Raw genomic sequence first — 20,612 nt, 5'->3', positions numbered from 1 at the left:
CTTTTAGGCTCTTCTTCGAACAACGTTATCAAGGCCAATATAATGAAAACATGATGGGAGACTATATTTGGGGTCTATTGAGGACAATACCTATGAACATAAAAGAAAAAGTAAAAGTGTATACTTTTAAATCATTATCCACTATTTTGTAAGTTATTTCGATATTAAAACTTAATAAAAATATTTATTTGAATTGTTTCATTTTCAAGTAAAAATTAAAACAGCAGATTTTTTAAAAATTCGTTAAAGCAGTTTCCTAAATAGGAAAGCAAACTTTTTCATGCCATATATTTTTTTTTCGTCAATTTACGACCTAAAGAATTGATATTTAATGATTTGAAGTCAAAGTCAAATTTTGTGTTGACCCGTGTAATCGATCAATGTAAACAGGTTTAAACTTACAGTGCGGGTGGTGAATTAGAATTTTATCTAATTTTCTCTTAATCGATATCCAACTTAAGTGTTTATGGGGATGATTAAAATGATGTTTGACGCGCTTCCTTATTACTATGTAATCAAGCTTTCTGCATGTAGGTGAGATTAGCTTTGTTGTAAGTCACAGATCATAATAAACAACAAACAGGTTTAAAATTTAGTTGCAAAAATGCATTCAAAGTGGAAGTGACCAAATGAAAACGGCGATAAAGAATTGTCATTGCATTTAAATTTATTCGCATTTGAATGATGTATTTACAAGGCGCCAAGTAAAAGTGAGAAGTGATTTCTTTAATACGTCACATTGTGGTGCATTGCAATAACTACTGCGGGCGTTGTTTTCTTTTTTATCTGGGATATAAAGCCCGCGAGCCCTTTTTCCTTTTCAAAAGTGTTGGTCGAAACTACGACATAAATAGTGCTAAGCGGACCCGGGTTCGAAAACAACAATCGACGATGTTAAAATTCGATTATAACACATTTTAATCGTGAGTTAAAAGCGCTAATACACATAGTTTAATCCCAATTACCTAAGCGCTGAACTTAGTCCTAATTTAACACTGGCAAACGGCTTTATTCAATATAAAAGAATATAAAAAAAAAATTTAAAAGAAATGAAAAAAAAGTTATAAACAATTCCTAGGCCAGTCACCAAATTTTCACATACGCCCAATGCCATTTTTGATTCATATAAGGAGTACTTCTAAAAGTTGGAAATAAAGTTTTTCGCAATTTTTTGCATGAATTAAGCAGGGGTTGTCCTTATTGCTTTTAAATGTGTGAAAACATTTATTTGAAGCAATTTTTAATTTATAACTTATTTAATAATTTGGGAAAAATTTAAAAAACGTGACATCAGGAGGGACAAAGCGACAGTTGTTTCGATTATACCTTGTAAATCTCTTCAAAGCCTTTTCTCCCGGTAGTGGGATTTGAACCCGCACTCCTGCGATGGTAACGTGGTACGTTTGTAACACTTCGACCATTGTAGGAGTGCGGGTTCAAACCCACTGCCGGGAGAAAAGGCTTTGAAGAGATTTACAAAGTTTTTCCCATATCAATAAATACATATTGACTGCTGAGTGGAGTGTCCTATATCCATCTCATGGAATGTTTGAAAAACGCTCAATTTTAAAAATTAATTTCAATGATGCCCTCACAAAATTTTTTTCATAATCGTCCCAGTTGATGTCAAAATGTATTGAATTAGAGCTAAAATAGGACATTTCTGAAACATATTTTGACAAAAAGCGTTCTCGAACCAAATTCTGAGAAAGGGCGCTTTCGTTTTCATTCGATATTTTCCATTCCTATTGTAACGAATCTTGGGAAATTCTGCTTATTTGCAACCTTCTGCTAACGTTCGAATCGCTAAACTGTTGAATAAATAACTCCAATATTCATTAATGCAAAAAGGTCTTTATTAGACTACTTTGAGAGTACTTCACAATAACACTTATACTTCAAAACCAATAGCGTGCTTAAATCAAAACTAAAATTGATTCTGACTACTCAGCTTGCGCTGCTTTTATACTCTCCATTGCTTCATGCGCATATTTCTACTAAGGTCTAGTAATTTCTTGAACTTCATGCTTGGTTACCAGCCATATACAGGTATACTTGTACTTTGTAACCATATGCGTGTGTATATATGTATGAGTACTATTTCGGCTGATGATTACATGTGTTTGTGCGTATCTCTCCGTTGCCTTGTATGTGTGTCAGTAAATGATGATTGATTTGTTTGCGTACACAGGAGTGGCAGCATGCTTTATTGTTGTTGTGCCTTTATAATAACCTTAGGGATGTGGGTATCACTTACTAATGCTAATATTCGTCACAATATTTTCCGCTCATATTAGTTTAAGTGGCCAAAGTGTAAGGATTAAACTCCAGTTAACTTACACCCGGTTTTTTAGTGCCAGTTAAAGTTATTTAGAGTTTAAACCTGCTCTTTTTGCCTCTTACTGCGATATACTGTACAATTTTATGTTAACCTTAATAGTGGCATGTTTAGATTGAGAAAAAACGTTAACATCAGCTTAAATTTGTCCTGAAATTGAGCTTAAGCATCAAAAACGGCAAGGTTAAATTTTAGTCAAGTTTAACTGTAGTTTAAACTCCCACTGCAAAACAGGGCCTTAAAGTGAAGTTTAAACTTTCACTGAAAACCCGAAACATCTATCATAAGCAGAGCTGTAAAAAGATTGGATCAATTGAGTGTGCATTCTCTCAGCATTCTTTTAAAAAATGTGATTTTTTTGGTTGCATATTATAAATCTCCATTCCTGAATGGCTTAAAATACTTTCAATTCAAAGCCAAAGTGTGTATGTTATTGAATGGTAAAATATAATTCAGTATAGAGTGTGAATGTAGGAACCATTATTCCCAATCTTTAATGAATGTAAAGTTGAAATGAATGCACACTTTTTTCCATTCAGTACTAAATACTTTTTCCACAAGGTTATTTTTTTGTATACTTTCATTGCCCTCAGATATGTTAAATCAATTTAGGAGTTGGGTGCAAAAAAGTCGTAAAACTGGTCAATAGAAATAATAGCCCCTTATAATTATTCATGTAGGGTATTATAAATCTAGAAAGTCTTAAATCATCTTCATGGTGTCCAAACATAAGACATACAAGAAGTATTACTTCATAGCAGATTTTGTATACATCGTAATTGGGTTGATGTTTCTTTCATTAATCGTGTAAGATCAAAAAATGTGAGGCTCTTGTGGGTTGACTGGTTTCCTTTTTAGGTATATCTCGCGAATAACTCGCTTATATAAAAGCATGGGGCTCTGGATTATGTAAAGTATTCCAAAAATGAAGATATAGTCCAATTTTGCTGAAACTTCGCAAAGACAATCTATTGCTTTCTTGATATGTGTCAAACTGTTACTATATGTCCTACTTATTTTGCTATTGTTGTTAAATGGATTATGTAAATGAAAACATTGTGCATTGGCCAAATAGAGTAAATTGTGGTTATTTTTTGTCGATCATATAACAATAATAGATACTTGAGTTTAAGTCATTAAAATTCATCGAAGTACAAAGTCTAACGGCGATTTCGTTGGAGCTTCCTAATTCCGAGAATTTCGACAAAATTATGTCTATTTCCATGGCATCGTCCTACAGCGATTCAGGCTTTTTCTATTCACCTCAGTCACCTTCCCCATTTTCTTTCATCTGTGCCACAAAAACTGGTAGAAGCTCTTCAGAGGTTATTAATTTCCCTCCCCACAAAGAGATTGACTGGCTTATGACTGGTTTTTTTAAAGCTGATGTTTTGACAGTGTTTGACGGGATATAAATATAGGACCCGAGTGATTGAGAAGGACCATTAGTCTATATGCCTATTTGCACGGCATTGGTAAAAGATTGAAATTGCTTTGGATGGTTGAATCTTATTTGAGAAGATTTGTATTCAAGGTCAATCTTCTTTGCTATCAAAAAAGCTACAACTACCTATAGAGCCTAGGTTAATTGATTGTAATTACAAACTATTGTGTTTAGAAAAATATTTTTCTTAGAAAATAGAGAAAAATAGTATATTGCTATTACAATTTGCAAACCCACAAACCAGTATAGATACAGTATTTGACCATAAACCGCTAGGAAGAATATATGAAGGAACTTAAGAGCTTTTTTATTCAACTGCCTTTTCTTCAATTGTTTAATCACCAATTGAGGACGTTCAAATTTAGGTTAGTACTTTTTCATGCAAGTACCTTTTATATGACACAATAAAAATAGTTTTCCAGTTAACTTCTTTGTGCTTTATTACTATTTAAATAACGAAAAAACTGGTCATCACGGTCAATAATTAAATTTTTTTATTGATATTTTGAAGTGGGTTTAACTAAATGCAACCATGCGATATTTGAGCGGGGTTTGTGCTTGTACGACATTTTTCATAATTGTTTGGTACTAGAAAAGTGTGTGCACACTCAGCAAAGGCTGCATTCATATGAATGCTTATTCTGTGCTGAAAAATGTTTTTTTTCAATCAGCTACTTCATTCTTTCCTCGAATGAGTTCAGTCTTTTCTTCCACTATGGGTTGACTTTTAAGCCACATTCCTTAACAAGGAATGAATGAATTAAGAGCAAGCATTCTTAAATCAATGATTTAAAATTTCAAATGATTGCACAGTTTTACAGCTCTGATCATAACGCCGGGTAAATACCCTGGAAAAATATTAAAATTTTATTTACGCTGGCTTAAACGATTCGTGTCTGGATGTATGGATGGAACACCGTATGTATGAAACGTTCCCTTAATTTCTGCAACATCATCTTAATAAAAACAGTATCGCATTCGAACAATACCAAAGGTTATATACAAAGTTCTCATATAAAAATGCAAAGATATCGAAAATCAGAGGTGGGCGAAAAGGAAAAAAAATGTGTGATTAATTGAATTTAATAATAGTTCAGCCGCAATATCAAATGTGTTTAAATTCAGATTTTTGAAATCGGTAAATGTGAAACCATAGATTATAATTTGATACAACAAATAAGTAATCGCGAATGGAAAAAATTGCGATTACGATTGCTGTTAAAGTTATTCATCACTGCTATCACAACTAATCATAGCTCGATCGATTATTGTTTATCGGAATGTAATAAAAAAAAGGAAAAAGGGTTCCTGTTATCGTTATCATCTATTACTTACTTACTTAAATGGCCATTAAACGTTTAAACGGTTATGGCCGTCCAACAAGGCGCGCCAGTCGCTTCTACTGGGTCGTAACCGGCGGTAATTTGTCACAACAAGGGAATTTAAATCGCTTTCCACCTGATCTTTCCAGCGGCGTGGGGCCGCCCTCTTCCTATACTTCTATAGACAGGTACCGATTAAAAAATCTTTTTTAGCCAGAGCGTCATCTTTCATTCGCATAACATGGTATAGGCAGCGTAGCCGCTGCGTTTTAATTTGCTGGACTATATTGATAAAGCTCGTACAGCTCATCATTAAATCTTCTTCGGTACTCGCTGTCACCAACGCGTAGGTTCGTTGATTTTTCGAAGAACTTTTCTCTCGGAGTGTTCGAGAGGCGCTTCGTCTGATGTTGTCATGGTCCATGCTTCTGCACCATACAGCAGGACGGGTACGATAATTGACTTGTAGAGCATGATTTTCGTTTGCCGACAGAGGGCTTTACTTTTCAATTGCCTACTTTGTTTAAAGTAGCATTTATTGGCAAGAGTGATTCTTCGCTGATGTTGTTTGTGTTAATCATCTATTAACGGTAGTATTAATCGCCCAACTGTCACCAACAAATGCAAATGTACTAGCCCGAGCATCTCGGGAACCATATGACCACATTAAACCTTCTAGGCCATACCGCCCCAACCACCTACTTCCATGAGGAGCTTGAGGTCGCCTGGACCTTCGGGGTGGTGGCGGAGCACGTTACCGCCATACCATGGCGCACTATGTGGCAATCTGGAAAAACTTCTCTCAAAATCATATTTATCTGCAACCATTAAGGCTAGACTTAGCAAACAAAAGATTCAAGCAAATTTTAGGGATGTGAAAAAATCGAATATTGAAAAAAATTTCTAACAAAAATGTTGAAAACCGGTTTTGAAAAAAAAAAAAAAAATGATTTTGCATGTTTCTAACATTTTTTTCTTATAAAAGAAAAACTAAATAGGGCAATTATCTCAGTATGGGAAGCGTATAAACGTAGAAAATATTCCACATTTTCTAGGCCAATTATACAATACAGAGAACGCCCCTTACACAAAAAAATATCCTTTCGATCAGTTGCTACATTAAGCGCCAAAAGTTCAATATTGTGACGAATATTAGCATCACTAAGCTGCTACTAAATAAATGCACAACAACAATAAAGCAGCCACTCTTATGTAGAAGGCGACGAAGAGATATCTCATCTCACACAAACAAATATGTAGTCATCAGCCGCAGTAGTTACTCACACATACACACGCGTACGGGGAGTTTTGACCAGCGCTGTTTGTTATACTAATAATTTCTTTATCTTATACTTAAAAAATAGCAGTTATATCCGATCACTGTTTTACAACCAATAGGTTAATCGGCAAAGCTGTAAAAGTAATCGAAAAAAGCATCAATAACACTGTGACACAGCCGGCTGGGTATTGGACCAAACCCACTTTTTTGTAGAGATTGAGGCTTATGTAGACAAAGTCCTATCTCCGTTTTTGGAAGTTAGCCTCCAAAAAATAGATATCGGGTTTTCAAGTTCGAAATTCTACATTTCGAAATTTTTTTTTTTTTGTTAACCCGTTCAGCAAATTAAAAAAAAGTAAAAATGTGTTCGTGGGCAAATAAAATAAAATTTCGAAATGTAGAATTTCGAACATCAAAACCCGATATCGGAGATAGTACTTTGTCTACTTAAGCCTTTGTCTACTTAAGCCTCAATCTCTACAAAAAATTGGGTTTGGTCCAATACCCAGAAAAATAGTTGATTTTGTCGCATAGTGTAATGATTAAATAATTAATGTGTAATGGTTGGCGCTCGAGCGCTATCAAAACGCTTGCATACTTGAAACTGGCGATCCCACTTTATTGCACTAACTTATCAACGACTGGCCAACAAGTAAGTTAATCTGCATTCGATCTTAAAACGGTAAACAACAATTTGAACAAAAATTTTGTTAATGAAACAAGTAAAACACCGTTAAAACACAATCTAAATTTTTAAGCTTACACCAGAAAGTGTGAAAGAATAAGAGCAAACAGAAAAATGCGAATGAGAATACAGGGTGTACTTTTATTCACAACGCTAAACGCATTGATCGCGACGACTGCAATAACGGCAAACAACGAAGCGAATAAAAATGTTAACGAACAGACGAACATTGCTTGGTCTGCACAATTTGAATATGAACAATTAAATATGACAATGACACATAAACAAAAGATAGCTTTCAAGATCACACGCATAGATCGGGCATGGGGTCAACATTTTGACGTAGTCTTCGTACATGATAACGATGCAGTTGCGTGCATAGAAGATGTACAAACGATGTATGGTATAACGAGTGGAGGAAAAGCGTTTGTTAAAGGCAATTTTACCGTTAATGCACTACTTTTGGGTTATACGCACGTGCGTGTGGAATTGCACCGTCGAGGCGGCGAATATGCTAAACCGGAGCGATCGCGCGAATTTATGAAAATTATTGTAACACGAAAAATGAGTACAATCGACATGATCTTCAGTATTTCAGTGGCATGCTTTGTTATGGTGATTTATATTAATTTTGGCGCCGTTGTCGATTTAGAGGCACTCAAACAAATTGTGATACGTCCTGTTGGACCGGCTATTGGTTTATTTTGTCAATTTGTGGTAATGCCGGTACTTAGTTTTTCTATTGGCTATATTTTATTTCACGATATGATCGAGCTGCGTTTGGGCTTATTTTTCTTGGGTGTTTCACCAGCAGGCGGTACATCGAATATATTTGCTGTGCTGCTCAATGGTAATCTCAGTTTATCGATAACAATGACGGCGATAAGTAATTTTGCAGCTTTTGGTATGATGCCGTTATGGATTTTCACTTTGGGTGCTTTGATTTTTCATGATGGCAATTTCGTGATTCCATACAAATCGATTGCATCAATTTCATTTACATTGGTTATACCAATTGCTATGGGTATTATGTTGCAAAAATATGCACCAGAAGTGACTAAGACGATTTCTAAGTTACTCAAACCCGTCTCATTGATACTCATTATTTCGGTGACGATTTTTGGCTGCGTGCTCAATTCGTATATGTTCAAGCTGTTCTCCGTGAAGGTAAAGTTTTTAAATTTAAATTTGTATACGCTTATTTCTATTTGGTATTTCCCTCGAAGGGTTGGAGCCTTGTCGACAGTGTAGGGGCTAAGCCGAACTCCATAGTACCTGATTATATGGCTGAGCGCTTTAGGGGCTAGCATCTACGACATTACGGCTTCATAGAGAGCCGCGGTATGTCAGCGGCTAAGAACTGACACGAACTTCACGAAGCCGGGCCGCTTCGGGAAGGAACGGTGGCTCTAACATAGAAAGGGCGAGGCTGTGGTGACGACCTTTTCCTTAGCTTAGTATTACACCGGTAAGTCCGCCTAGTCGACAAGGTGGTCGTACGAACAAGATCGATCCCTAAGAGGATTATGTAGGCAAAAAAGAGGAGCGAATATAATTGCAAGCTAGAGAAGATGAAAGAACTACAAGTGATGGGTAAGACTTGGAGAGTATCAGGGAGAGAAATGAGATGCTAACCAAACAGTTCCTGTTGAATACGCAGAAACCTGGGCATCTCAACAGGTATCTGATTGAAGAGCCAACACCGCCCAAGGGCTTAAGGAGTCATCTCCGTAAGCATTCTGAGGAAATACGGCACCTGAGAACTCAGCCGTATGAAGCCAAAAAACACAAGCAGGTCCTCAGTGAACTCCACAAACAGGCGTCGCACCTTTATGCCGGGAATTCCACGGTGAATCCAGTACTCAAAGAACAGTACCCAAAACTTGCGGAAGAGGAACGCACACTCCCCAGGGAAACACGAGTCACTCCAGCTCAACTTCGATCTGGATACTGTAACAGGTTAAAATCTTACATATCCAGAATCATCGCCGACATACAAAATGTATGCTCCGCATGCAATGTGTCCCTACACCAACCTTCTCTTTAATTGTAACGTGGAACCAACGCTTCTAACACCCCTCTCATTATGGTCTACCCCTGTTGAAACAGCAAATTTCCTTAGACTCCCGTTAGAGGATATTGATGACAATTTGTGATCGGTCGCACCTATTGGATGGGCCGAAGCACTGCTACAACAACAACAACAACTTGGAGAGTGAAAGTACAGAAAGTAATGAGCCCGGTGATGGAGCGGCAGATGAATCCGAACAGACACGAAGAATGAAGAAGAGTACGTAGCAGAGAAAGGGAGTTCGCTCAAAGTACGAGCTCTGGTCAATCCAACCGAACGGGTGTGTGAGCGCTTGACATAGGACCCTGAGGTCGTAAAAGTAGGTTCAAAGCAGTTCGATGACAAGAGCTTTGCTGCGAAGCACTCTTTGGCAGAATGAAGAGGCAGCAATCGGATGAAGGCGATAACCTTGCTTTAAAGTGGCAGAAATTACAAGGTCTTAGGGCCGTGAGGCAGGCTAGCCGTATCGAAAAGACTTACCTGTAGTACATAGAGAGCTCAATAGCGAGGAAGCAACGGAAGTTGATGTGTGGAGTATAGAAAAGGGAGGTAACTTTAATACTCCGGCCTTCTCGGATAGACCATAGGCAAGTAACATTGGGACTATAGCTGTTTGCGAGAGGATGAGTTTTTGTTGTTGTTGTTGTTGTAGCAGTGCTTCGCCCCATCCAATAGGTGCGACCGATCACAAATTGTCATCAATATCCTCTAACGGGAGTCCAAGGAAACTTGCTGTTTTAACAGGGGTGGACCATAATGAGAGGGGTGTTAGTGGCGTTGGCTCCACAGTTGAAGAGATGGTTGGTGTCATGTGGGGCCACGTTACAAGCAGGACATATGTCTTGTATGTTGGGTTTGATTCTGGATAGCTAAGAGTTTAACCTGTTACTGTATCCAGATCGAAGTTGAGCTAGAGTGACTCGCGTTTCCCTAGGGAGTGTGCGTTCCTCTTCTGCAAGTTTTGGGTATTGTTCTCTGAGTACAGGATTCACCGGATAGTTCCTGGCATAGAGGTCCGACGCCTGTTTGTGGAGTTCACTGAGGACCTGCTTGTGTTTTTTGGCTTCATACGGCTGTGTTCCCAGGTGCCGTATTTCCTCATAATGCTTACGGAGACGACTGCTAAGCCCCTGGGCGGTGTTGGCTCATCAATCAGATTTCTGTTGGGATGCCCAGGTTTCTGAGTATTCAACAGGAACAGTTTGGTTAGCATTTCATTTCTCTCCCTAATGGGGAGTATTCTCGCCTCATTATGTAGATGATATTCTAGGGACATTCCTCTCTTCTTCTTCTTCTTGTAGCGATAAGGACTCCCCGAAGGTTTTGGGTTAAAGAAGCTTTAAATTGCGCTGGAGACCTCTTGAAAAGGTTGCGCTACACCACCCCTAGCAATTCCATCGGACACATGTCTGAAAAACCGAGTAAAAGTAACTTTTTGACTAGATCAATCCAAACAATTTGTCAAATTTACCTGAACGGCCCCCATAATTAAACACATACTCTCTTATTGTTTTACAGATTCTCATCGGTAGCTGCATCTTGCCTTGGCTGGGCTATATAATTGGTTGGCTTATAGCAACAGTTTTGCGGCAACCACCTAAGGATGCCATCACCATTGCCATTGAGACGGGCATACAAAATATTGGCATTGCTATATTTATGTTGAATTTTACATTACCACAACCACAAGCGGATATGACGAGTGCGGTGCCAATAGCAAATTCGCTGGTTACACCACTGCCATTGTTTCTAATTTACTTTTTAAAATTGTGCTTCTGTCACAAGAGAGGAAGCAAGTCTGTAGAGGAAGAAGCGTCAGCAAAGGATGGTAAGGAATATGAATTGGTGGCTATTATGGAGCGGGGTACAGAAAAGGAGAATCCAAAGTACCCACAATGATGTCGATTTTAGGGAGATGAGATTAGTTTTCATTAAGAACAAAAAAAGTAGTCATAATCGCTAGTATGCATGTATTATTCTAAAAAACATATTTTTAAGGGAATTTAAATAGTATTAAAATTTGCATTTGTTTATAAAGTTGCATGAAAAATAGTAGAGAATATCATTTAATAGAAAATATTAATAAAAAAATTACTGTGGTAGAGAACTATTCAACCATCGACATCAATGTCTAACAGAAACTCTGCAAAATATAGAAGGTTCAATGTGGTCATATTTAATCGTTCTCGAGATGGTCGGGCTAGTTCCTTAATGGTGCTTGTTACCGAATATACGGAACGTTATCTATATCCGCAAAAGGACCGTCAACATTCATAACACTGCCCAAAACCTTCGGGGAGTTTTTTTTATCGCTACAGCGCTACAACAACCCCCAGCGGGTTAGGGGGTTAGAATATGTCCGCGGTAGGTATGCTTGTCGTAAGAGGCGACTAAAATAACGGATTCAAGGGGTTTGTGTAGCGCAGCCCTTTCAGGTTGCCAGCGCAATACATAGCTTCTCCAAAACCAATTGTCAGCCTCACCTATACGTGGCGAATCCTGTTTCACTAACAGCCGAGGCTCTGGTGACCCCGAACTCCTCATGGATCTAGGGGGTGGGAGGGCGGTATGGCCTAGAAGGTTGTTGTTGTTGTTGTTGGTGTAGCAGTGCTAGAAGGTCGCATGTGGTCATAACAAATCGTTCCCGAGATGGTCGGGCTTGGTACCGGAACGTACCGGATCTGCATCCGGTAAAGGACCATTAACTCGATAACACTCCCCAAGGCCTTCGGGGAGTGTCCTTATCGCTACAACAACAACAACATGACTTAGCCTTGAATGCCACAGAGACAGCAAATAATATAGAGCCTCCGGAATACATCCATGAGCGCATCCGCCTTAACTGCAGTTGAACGAAATCACTGTTCTGTAGGGCTAATCTCCAAAAAAAAATCAGCTAACAAAAGTGGCATATTGAACAATAGCGAAGACGTTGAAACCCGTCCTGCTACCATAAAGGTGGACCAGAGCCTCCGGAATACATCCATGAGCGCATCCGCCTTAACTGCAGTTGAACGAAATCACTGTTCTGGAGGGCTAATCTCCAAAAAAAAATCAGCTAACAATAGTGGCATATTTAACAATAGCGAAGACGTTGAAAACCGTCCTGCTACCTCATTTTCCTGCTAATCTTCGCTTACGGACTAAACCAGCGAAAATCCCATCGTGGCACCGGACCTAACCAAGACAGTGCCCCTCATAAATTCAAAAACACATTTTTTCAGAAAACATTAGTCAAAACTCTTTTTTCAGAGAGACAAAATTCCAAATAAATAAACGTTTCTGAATTTTGAAAAAAGTTTAATGTTTTTTCTGTCATCTGATTACTTTCTGGATTTCGACTTCTGAAATTTGACTCCTGAATTTTGACGTCTGGATTTTAATTTCTGAATGCTTGCTTTCTGAAAAAAGGGTTCTGACTATGGGGGGAACCAACCAAGACATAGAAGGCTCACTCGTTCCCCCTTGTCAAAAAAGATGGAAATCAAATTATCTGAATGGTCGGAATGATACACTTTTAGTGTATTTTTGTTTCGGTGTGCTCTCCGATTTGACATAATTTTTGATTTTTGATGGCCTCTTTTATTTAAAAAATGTAGGGTTTTGTGAGCTCGAGGCCTTGCTTTGAATAAAACACTGTGTTAGTATTCATACATTTATTTGGCCGATATTTCGACATCAATCTGAAGTCATTTTCAAGACTTTTTTAAAAACACAACATGAAAAGAAAATAAACAGAAATATATAATTTATATCACATACATACATTCATTTATAACACTAGATCGACTTACTTGCATGGAAATGCCTGATCGACTAATCAGTTGTTCTAACAAAATAATAGGAAGAAGGTGGAAGAAGGAAAGTAAACAATTAGAGTACCGCAAGTATAAACAAATTTTAAGGAACCGTATAAGTAAACAAAATTACACAACAACAATCATACACAGAGAATTTTTAAGAAAAACAAGACAAAATGCAACAAAGCAAAATGTGCATAATATCCTCCCCCCTTCATTAGTTGTTGTCCCCAATCTCATTCGCAGCGGGATATTTGCTCGGCTGTGGCACTCTCGATGAACCTTTTGTGATTTGCCCTGTGTGTTGTTGCTATTCACAACTTTTACGCAGGAGCCAAAAATGAAAACTTATGTGAAAAAGGCAATAAATTATATAAGCCAGTATCGTATATTCCCGGATTGGCAGAAAGAATGAAAGGTTCGAACCTATTTGACAGAGAAAAATACACAATAGCATTCACATACAACAATTCACTCCGACAAGTATTTAACAATATGAAGGACCCAATTCCAAAGTTAGAGAAATCTAATTTAATATATGAAATTCCATATAACGGCGACAGGTCCCACGTATGCGGAAAGGTATATGTGGGGACAACAAAACAAAAACTGAAGACAAGGGTTTCCGGTCACAGGTCCAATATCAAGCTAAGAAACAATTCGTCGGACAACACGTCCAATATCAAGAAGCTAAGAAACAATGTGCTGACACTGGACATTACCCCGATTTCGAAAATGTTAGAATTCTCGATAAAGAAAAACACTACAATAAACGATATATTTTGGAGATGCTCCATATTATGAACACCCCTAATAGAATGAATTACAAGTCGGACGTAGACCAATGTGCATACGCGTATCGCAATTTAGTTTCAAAGCAGCAACAACACACAGGGCAAATCACAAAAGGTTCATCGAGAGCGCCACAGCCCAGCAAATATCCCGCTGCGAGCGAGATTGGGGACAACAACTAATGAAAGGGGGGGGGGGGGGGGGGGGCATAATACCCGCACATTTTGCTTTGTTGCATTTTGTCTTGTTTTTCTTAAAAATTCTCTGTGTATGATTGTTGTTGTGTAATTTTGTTTACTTATACGGTTCCTTAAAATTTGTTTATACTTGCGGTACTCTAATTGTTTACTTTCCTTACCTGATTAGTCGATCAGGCATTTCCATGCAAGTAAGTCGATCTGGTGTTATAAATGTATGTATGTATGTGATATAAATTATATATTTCTGTTTATTTTCTTTTCATGTTGTGTTTTTAAAAAAGTCCTGAAAATGACTTCAGATTGAGGTCGAAATATCAACCAAATAGATGTATGAATACTAACACAGTGTTTTATTCAAAGCAAGGCCTCGAGCTCACAAAACCCTACATTTTTTAAATAAACAAGGCCACAAAAATCAAAGATTTTTGTTCAAGTTATCGTGTTAACGGCAGAGCGGAAGGACAGACGGTCGAATGTGTATAAAAACTGGGTGTGGCTTCAACCGATTTCGCCCATTTTCACAGAAAGCAGTTATCGTCATAGAAGCTATGCCCTTCTCAAATTTTGGATTGGTAAATTTTTGTTCGACTTATGGCATTAAAAGTATTCTAGACAAATTAAATGAAAAAGGGCGGTACCACGCCCATTTTGATATTTTCTTTTACTTTTGTATTTTGTTGCACCATATCAATACTGGAGTTGAATGTTGAATAATTTACTTATATACTGTAAAGATATTCAATTTTTGTTAAAATTTGACTTTTAAAATAATTTTTTTTTTTTAAGTGGGCGTGTTCGTCATCCGATTTTGCAAATTTTTATATAGCACACATATAGTAATAGGAGTAACGTTCCTGCCAAATTTCATCACGATATCTTCAACAACTACCAAATTACAGCTTGCAAAACTTTTAAATTACCTTCTTTTAAAAGTGGGCGGTGCCACGATCATTATCCAAATCTTTACACATATTCTATTCTGCGTCATAAGGTCAACCCACCTGCCAAGTTTCATCGCTTTATCCGTCTTTGGTAATGGTTTATCGCACTTTTTCGGTTTTCCGAAATTTTCGATATCGAAAAAGTGGGCTCCGATTTCGTTAATTTTAAATAGAGATCTGAGATGAGTGCCCAGGGACGTACATACTAAATTTCACCAAGATACCTCAAAATTTACTAAAGTTATCGTGTTTACGGACAGACGGACGGATGGACATGGCTAAATGAATTTCTTTTTTCGCCCAGATCATTTTGATATATAGAAGTCTATATCTATCTCGAATAGTTTATGCCGTTACAGGGTACCGTTATGCGAACAAAATTAATATACTCTGTGAGCTCTGCTCAGTTGAGTATCATAAATAGCTATCTCGCCAGTTTTTCTGGTTTCTTCACCTCGCGCGACCTGAGCCTGTATTCAGTAAGTATACATTTTAAAACACACAGTTACTGAGTTACCTGGTACTATCACCGATTAAAGAACAGATGACGCAAATATAGGACGTTCACGTCGATGGCCCATTCCTCGGAAATTATATCTTAAGTAAAAAGCGGCAACAAAATCCTCAAGCCGCTTGCCGTCAGCACTTGGGAAAAATATAGAGCTAACAACTTATAAAGCAACTGGCCGGCCTCGTCATTTTATACGCGTCGCCAGGCCTAAAAAACACACACTAGACTGCAGGCCTGTATAATGCTACACCAGAACTGCCACGGGATGTCTTCTTATGATCCCTGAACATCATCTGCATAGTGCGTCAAAGGAGCTCAAACGAATCTGGTCAGGGGAAAAACTTGTAAGTTGAATACATGTGTTAGCCGGGATTCTCAAGTCTCCGTAGGTTTTTTCTTGGATGTGCAGAGAGCTTCGTATCGTGAAGAAACTAAGTACATAAAAAGCCTATGTACATATTTACAAATACATATTATGTATAGGTAGTCAAATGTGGGTAGGAGATAAGCCTATTAATGTAGCCAAAACGAAGTTGTACCAGAGTAACGCGACAACAACAACAGCACCGCCAGTCTTGCAAACATATTGCGTTGTTCCACCGTTGTTAAGGCACCAGCCCGACCATTTCGGGAACGATTTAATATGACCACATAAAACCTTCAAGGCCGCTTATGAGCCCGACCAAAACTATAGAGTGCGGGTATAGTGCGTTGAAATGCAAATTAGATATTCTAGCTTTTTGTGGTATTTGAATGCAATGAATACGAGTTCTTCCGGTATTTAATACAAATTACTTTCTGAATGTCTAATGCTGGAATATGAAGTTAGAAAATATTGGCACACAACGCAACTTTATGGCGATAAGCTTAGTAGTTAATTCGGACAAAATTCGATTAGAAGGCAACGTTGAGTATTGAGCAACAGCTAAGTATTAACAATTTTTTTTTTTTAAATTGATCAACAATGTAATTAGTTAAAAAATCTGATTCAAAATCAAATCATTTTAAGTTTTATTTAACTAGGGATCTTAATTAGAAGTATCACCACTGTATTAAATAGTTATTACCGGATTTGCCCAATGTATGTCTAACTTATAATAGACGCTTTTTCATCGCTCAAACAAAATTTCACTAATGATATGCTACAGGTATTCCAGATTAAGAGTAGATATGTTGGACCAAAAAAAATCAAATTGTCCACTTAGAAACTTAACCAATTTGCAAATTTAAGAAAGAGCTTTTCCAAAAAGCCGCTGGTGTATAATACGCTGGACATAAATACGGGTTTGTCCTATAACTTATACAATCATTTACGACCAATTTCACATAGAGCTATTTTTTTGGCTTGTCCTTAAAAATCATATTCAAATTCTCCTACCTGTATCGGTTGCATATCAACACAAGGCAATGCGGAGGCAAGCCAGTCATTTACACCGCCAGGCACAACATCCCAAGCTGTATGTGGTGAGTATAAGGCAATTCCCTCACCTAAACAAATGGAAACGATACGTTCTTTCCAGTTTCTGCAAATAAAAAAAAACAAGGATTAGCCACAAGTATGAGATATTTCTCTACTTGTACTCACTGTTGTGTAATACGTTTCAATGGAGCAAATATTGGAGGATGGTAAGAAATTATAAGATCTACGCTTTCATCGACAGCTTCCTGCATCACGCGCTCTGTTAAGTCATTGGTTAGCAAAATATTTCGAATGGGGCTTTAGAAGGAAAATAAAAGATTACAATAAATCAATGTCTAATAAAAGAGACATGGACAGCTACCGGATTTTATGCGGCTCAATTAGTAATCCCACATTATCCCACGTTTCGGCAAACTTCAGTGGCGCGAACTTCTCGAGTTCCAATACGACATTCTGTAGTGCTCTCCCTCGTGGCATTTTGGATGAAGCTCGTTTGAAACCTAATGATACTGTGGTACCAAGCAGTGAAGTGATCATAAAAAAAACCAATGTATTTTTAGTCACTCAAATTTAGTTAATATAATAAATAAATATGTTCAAGGCGATGATATCACTGCAATAAAAAAACGGTAAGGACGAACAAAATCAGCTGTTTTAAGCGAAGGGATGGGAAAGGCCAGAAATTTCATTGCAAATATAGAGTAATCGATGATTTTTTCTCGGTATCGTTTTCATTTGTTAAGGCGGACCTCGTATATCAGTGCGAGTTTAAACTCCAGTTAAAGTTGACTAGAGTTTAACCTTGCCAATTTGTTCGATAACATACAATTTTTCCACAAAACTCACTTAACAAGATTGCGCATTCACGAGTTCAAAATCGCTTCGTTCTGCGCATCTACATCACAGTTGACCATTGAGCGAATGATAAAAAGCACGAGAAAAAAAAATAGCTAAAGGAAAAGGGTCATTTCATACGTCATAAAAACAGCTGATCTAATGCTTACATGCGCATTGCGCAATCTTCTTGTGTTATTTGTGATTTTTCCCACAAATCACACACACAAGATTGGGCATTGCGCATGTAAACAAAAGATCACCTGTCTTTTTGGGCAATTTTTACGTCATTTTCCTTTAGCCCTTGTTTTTTCTCTTTCTTTCTTTCGCTCAAGCAGTCAAGTGTGACGTAGATGCGCAGAACGAAGCAATTTTGAATTCGTGCATGCGCAATATTCTATGTGTGATTTGTGATTTTTCCAGACAATCATACCTCGGGTTGCAATCAACAGTGATCCAGATAGCGATAAAAATTAAAAATGCAGATGCAACAACAAAGTGATCCATCAGAAATAACACAAGATGGCGCATTGCACATGTAAACATTAGATCAGTTGTTTTTATGGGCAATTCATACGTCATTTTCCTTTATAAAAAAAAAAAATGTAACGCGCGATATCCTCCGAAGAGATTTAAGGCCGAGCTGCTCTTCCAATTTGCGTCGTGCTCCTCTTGATTTTCCCTACAAATTGGCCGGACGGGACCTAAATGTTTTATGCCGACTCCGAACGGCATCTGCAAGGCAGATGGGTTTTCACAGAGAGCTTTTCATGGCAGAAATACACCCGGAGCGCTTGCCAAACACTTCCGAGAGGCGACCCCGCTTAGAAAAATTTTCTTCTAATTGAAAAACCTTATTTCTCAAATTTCAATGTTGCTTTGTCTGGGGTGTGAACCCAGGGCATACGGTGTGGTAGGCGGAGCACGCTCCCATCACACCACGGTGGCCGTCATTTTCTATTAGCTCTTGTTCTTTTCTCTCTTTCTTTTATTCGCTCAAGCCGTCAACTGTGACGTAGATCCGCAAAACGAAGCAATTTTGAATTCGTGAATGCGCAATCTGGGTAGGTGATTTGCGATCCACGAAACTCCTGAACATTGAATAGTCCTCGTGTTCCAATGAAACATGAACCAGATACGGATAGAGATTCAACATGCAAATGCAAAAACAAAGTGATCCATGTGATATGTGTGTAAACTATATTTCAAAAAAGTAACGAAATACAAGAAAAATACAACCTAGTTCATTACAAACAAACGAACACGCAATGGTCGCAAATAAAAAACAGGCCGAGTTTCTGGAGAGGTGCGCCTTCAAGGATAGTGTTCCGGTTGGTTTAGCCTATAAATATTTCATTTGGTGAATTCATTAACGTTTCTTTTTATTTCGTGCTTCCATTTGGAGATGATGCCCTTCAGTTGTTTCTAAGTGCCGAACGGCGATAAGCCGCTCCCCCTCCTTACTTAACTTGGACACGGGCGAGAAAACCAAAACGGCGACAACCCATTGTCCCCGCAAGCAAAGGGTGACCAGTGCCGTGGCGGCACCCCCCTTTCCCTCTGGAAGTGGGTTTCGCTCATTCGCTGGACATCGCTAATCCCGTGGTCGCACACTAAGGTAAGGAGCCGGCGGGCGGTGCACCAGCTCTGGCCTTGCCGGTTCATAGGCTGCGAGGAGAAACTTGGCCCGAAGGCACCACGCTACGCAGCTGTAGAACCCGGTCGGCTAGAGCCTTAGCTGAGAGGAAGGGGTGGGGTAGCCATAAGGCGGCGAGCCGCCCCCCCTCTTACTTATCTGGGCCACGGCCGAGAAAACCAAAAAGGCGACAACCCGTTGTCCCCGCAAGCAAAGGGTGACCCGTGCTAAGGCAGCACCCCTTTCACTCAGCTAGTCAGGAGGAGTGACTGGGCTGCTTCAAAAAGCAACCACTTCCTCTGACTAACCTGCGAGGAATGAAGTGTCAACAGCAAATTCATTCTCTTTTATACTGCTTCTGCTATGATGCGAGTGAGAAATTAACCGCTAATTGGGCCATTTACTGTGAGCTGGCGTGCTATGTGCATATTATTGTTGTTGCCAAATGCTATTCGCATGCATTGGCTACCTGTTAAAGCTGCAGACATTGGTGCTTTATCGGTAACCGTATCGGTAACCTTATAACAGCTGATTCGACCAACCTTATGGAATCAATGCAATCGATTATTGGTGCCGCTAAGGTCGTAACCGTTTCGTAGACAACCAATTGGGTTTTGGTTTACCGTCGTAACGATAAACAGCTGATTACGTTAGGGATACGACTACAGCGATACGACAAACGGCATCAATGACTCCGCTTTAATGTACAATAGTGGTTTTTTTTTGCAAGCGAGCTTGAAAAAAACGCCTCAACTAGCTAAACAGTTTCATTATGGGAAAAGCATACATACGGTGGAAGTTCATCAGCTAATTGTTACTTTTTTTAGCTGCTATGACATTTCTTCTTCTAGCGCAGTATGTTTTTGACACTCAACCAGAGAATTACAAAAACAAAATACATGAAATGCGGGTGTTTATTTGTATGTATGTCACCCTGCCGCCACGCTGTTATTTTGTTATTTTTGTTTATCTGCACATTCGTATGTTCATTTCATTCGCTCGTTCACAGTAGTGCCCTATTTCTGAATATGCAACACTATACAACACTATCAGTCAGGTCGACAATTACCCAAGCGGTTTCAACTGAAACCGCTTAGCCAATTCAACTCGATTACTTTTTATTGTTGCTTTCCATGCAATTCGGTAAGCTAGCTAGTGTTTTAATTGTAATAGTTAGCAACGAAATACAGCTAATGTATGTATACTCTCAGGCGTAGGCGAAAAAGGATTACAGTGGGGGTCTCAGGCGTAGGCGGAAAATGGTTACAGTGGGGGTAGTACTATTGTAACGCTACGTTACAGGCTCTAAAAGCTGACTGATAGCAATAATGCCAGTAAA

The 20,612-nt window shown here is 38.5% G+C and overlaps 2 protein-coding genes across 20 annotated transcripts in view; one reads left to right on the top strand and one right to left on the bottom strand.

Annotated features, from left to right (window-relative positions):
* The window catches only part of LOC137251122 (NIF3-like protein 1), a 72,000-nt gene extending 54,543 nt beyond the window's left edge, over positions 1–17,457 (bottom strand). Inside the window, exons 1-3 of the mRNA XM_067785206.1 lie at positions 17,165–17,457; positions 16,969–17,100; positions 16,762–16,906 (exon numbers count right to left, since the gene is read on the bottom strand). Coding sequence (XP_067641307.1) covers positions 16,762–16,906; positions 16,969–17,100; positions 17,165–17,340 — 453 coding nt within the window. The 5' untranslated portion in view covers positions 17,341–17,457. The remainder of the gene's footprint in view (positions 1–16,761; positions 16,907–16,968; positions 17,101–17,164) is intronic.
* Positions 596–11,249, top strand: LOC137251120 (hepatic sodium/bile acid cotransporter-like). Of its 19 annotated transcripts, none has more exons than XM_067785200.1 (5): positions 612–710; positions 6,469–6,568; positions 6,893–7,035; positions 7,142–8,235; positions 10,658–11,249. In XM_067785200.1, exons 4-5 carry the CDS (start codon positions 7,183–7,185, stop codon positions 11,036–11,038), a joined length of 1,434 nt encoding a protein of 477 aa, XP_067641301.1. In that variant the 5' UTR covers positions 612–710; positions 6,469–6,568; positions 6,893–7,035; positions 7,142–7,182; the 3' UTR covers positions 11,039–11,249. The 19 variants fall into 19 exon arrangements, with proteins under 19 accessions (XP_067641300.1, XP_067641286.1, XP_067641291.1 ...); XM_067785201.1 differs by having other exon boundaries at positions 662–710; positions 6,469–6,524; positions 6,918–7,035; XM_067785199.1 differs by lacking the exon at positions 6,469–6,568 and having other exon boundaries at positions 596–710; positions 6,918–7,035.
* Positions 17,458–20,612: the final 3,155 nt, after the last annotated feature.

The sequence above is a fragment of the Eurosta solidaginis genome, chromosome 4, assembly GCF_040869045.1.
Source record: "Eurosta solidaginis isolate ZX-2024a chromosome 4, ASM4086904v1, whole genome shotgun sequence".
Taxonomy (NCBI): domain Eukaryota; kingdom Metazoa; phylum Arthropoda; class Insecta; order Diptera; family Tephritidae; genus Eurosta; species Eurosta solidaginis.
The sequence above is the reverse complement of the archived record's forward strand: the minus strand, read 5'-3'. Positions and strand labels throughout refer to the sequence as shown.

What these genes read in the sequence shown, in the direction of transcription:
- LOC137251120 (XM_067785199.1), top strand. Translation starts at nt 7,183, where the DNA reads ATGCGAATGAGAATACAGGGTGTACTTTTATTCACAACGCTAAACGCA. An exon ending in TCAAGCTGTTCTCCGTGAAG is followed by an intron (nt 8,236 to 10,657) that starts GTAAAGTTTTTA and finishes ATTGTTTTACAG; the next exon opens with ATTCTCATCGGTAGCTGCAT.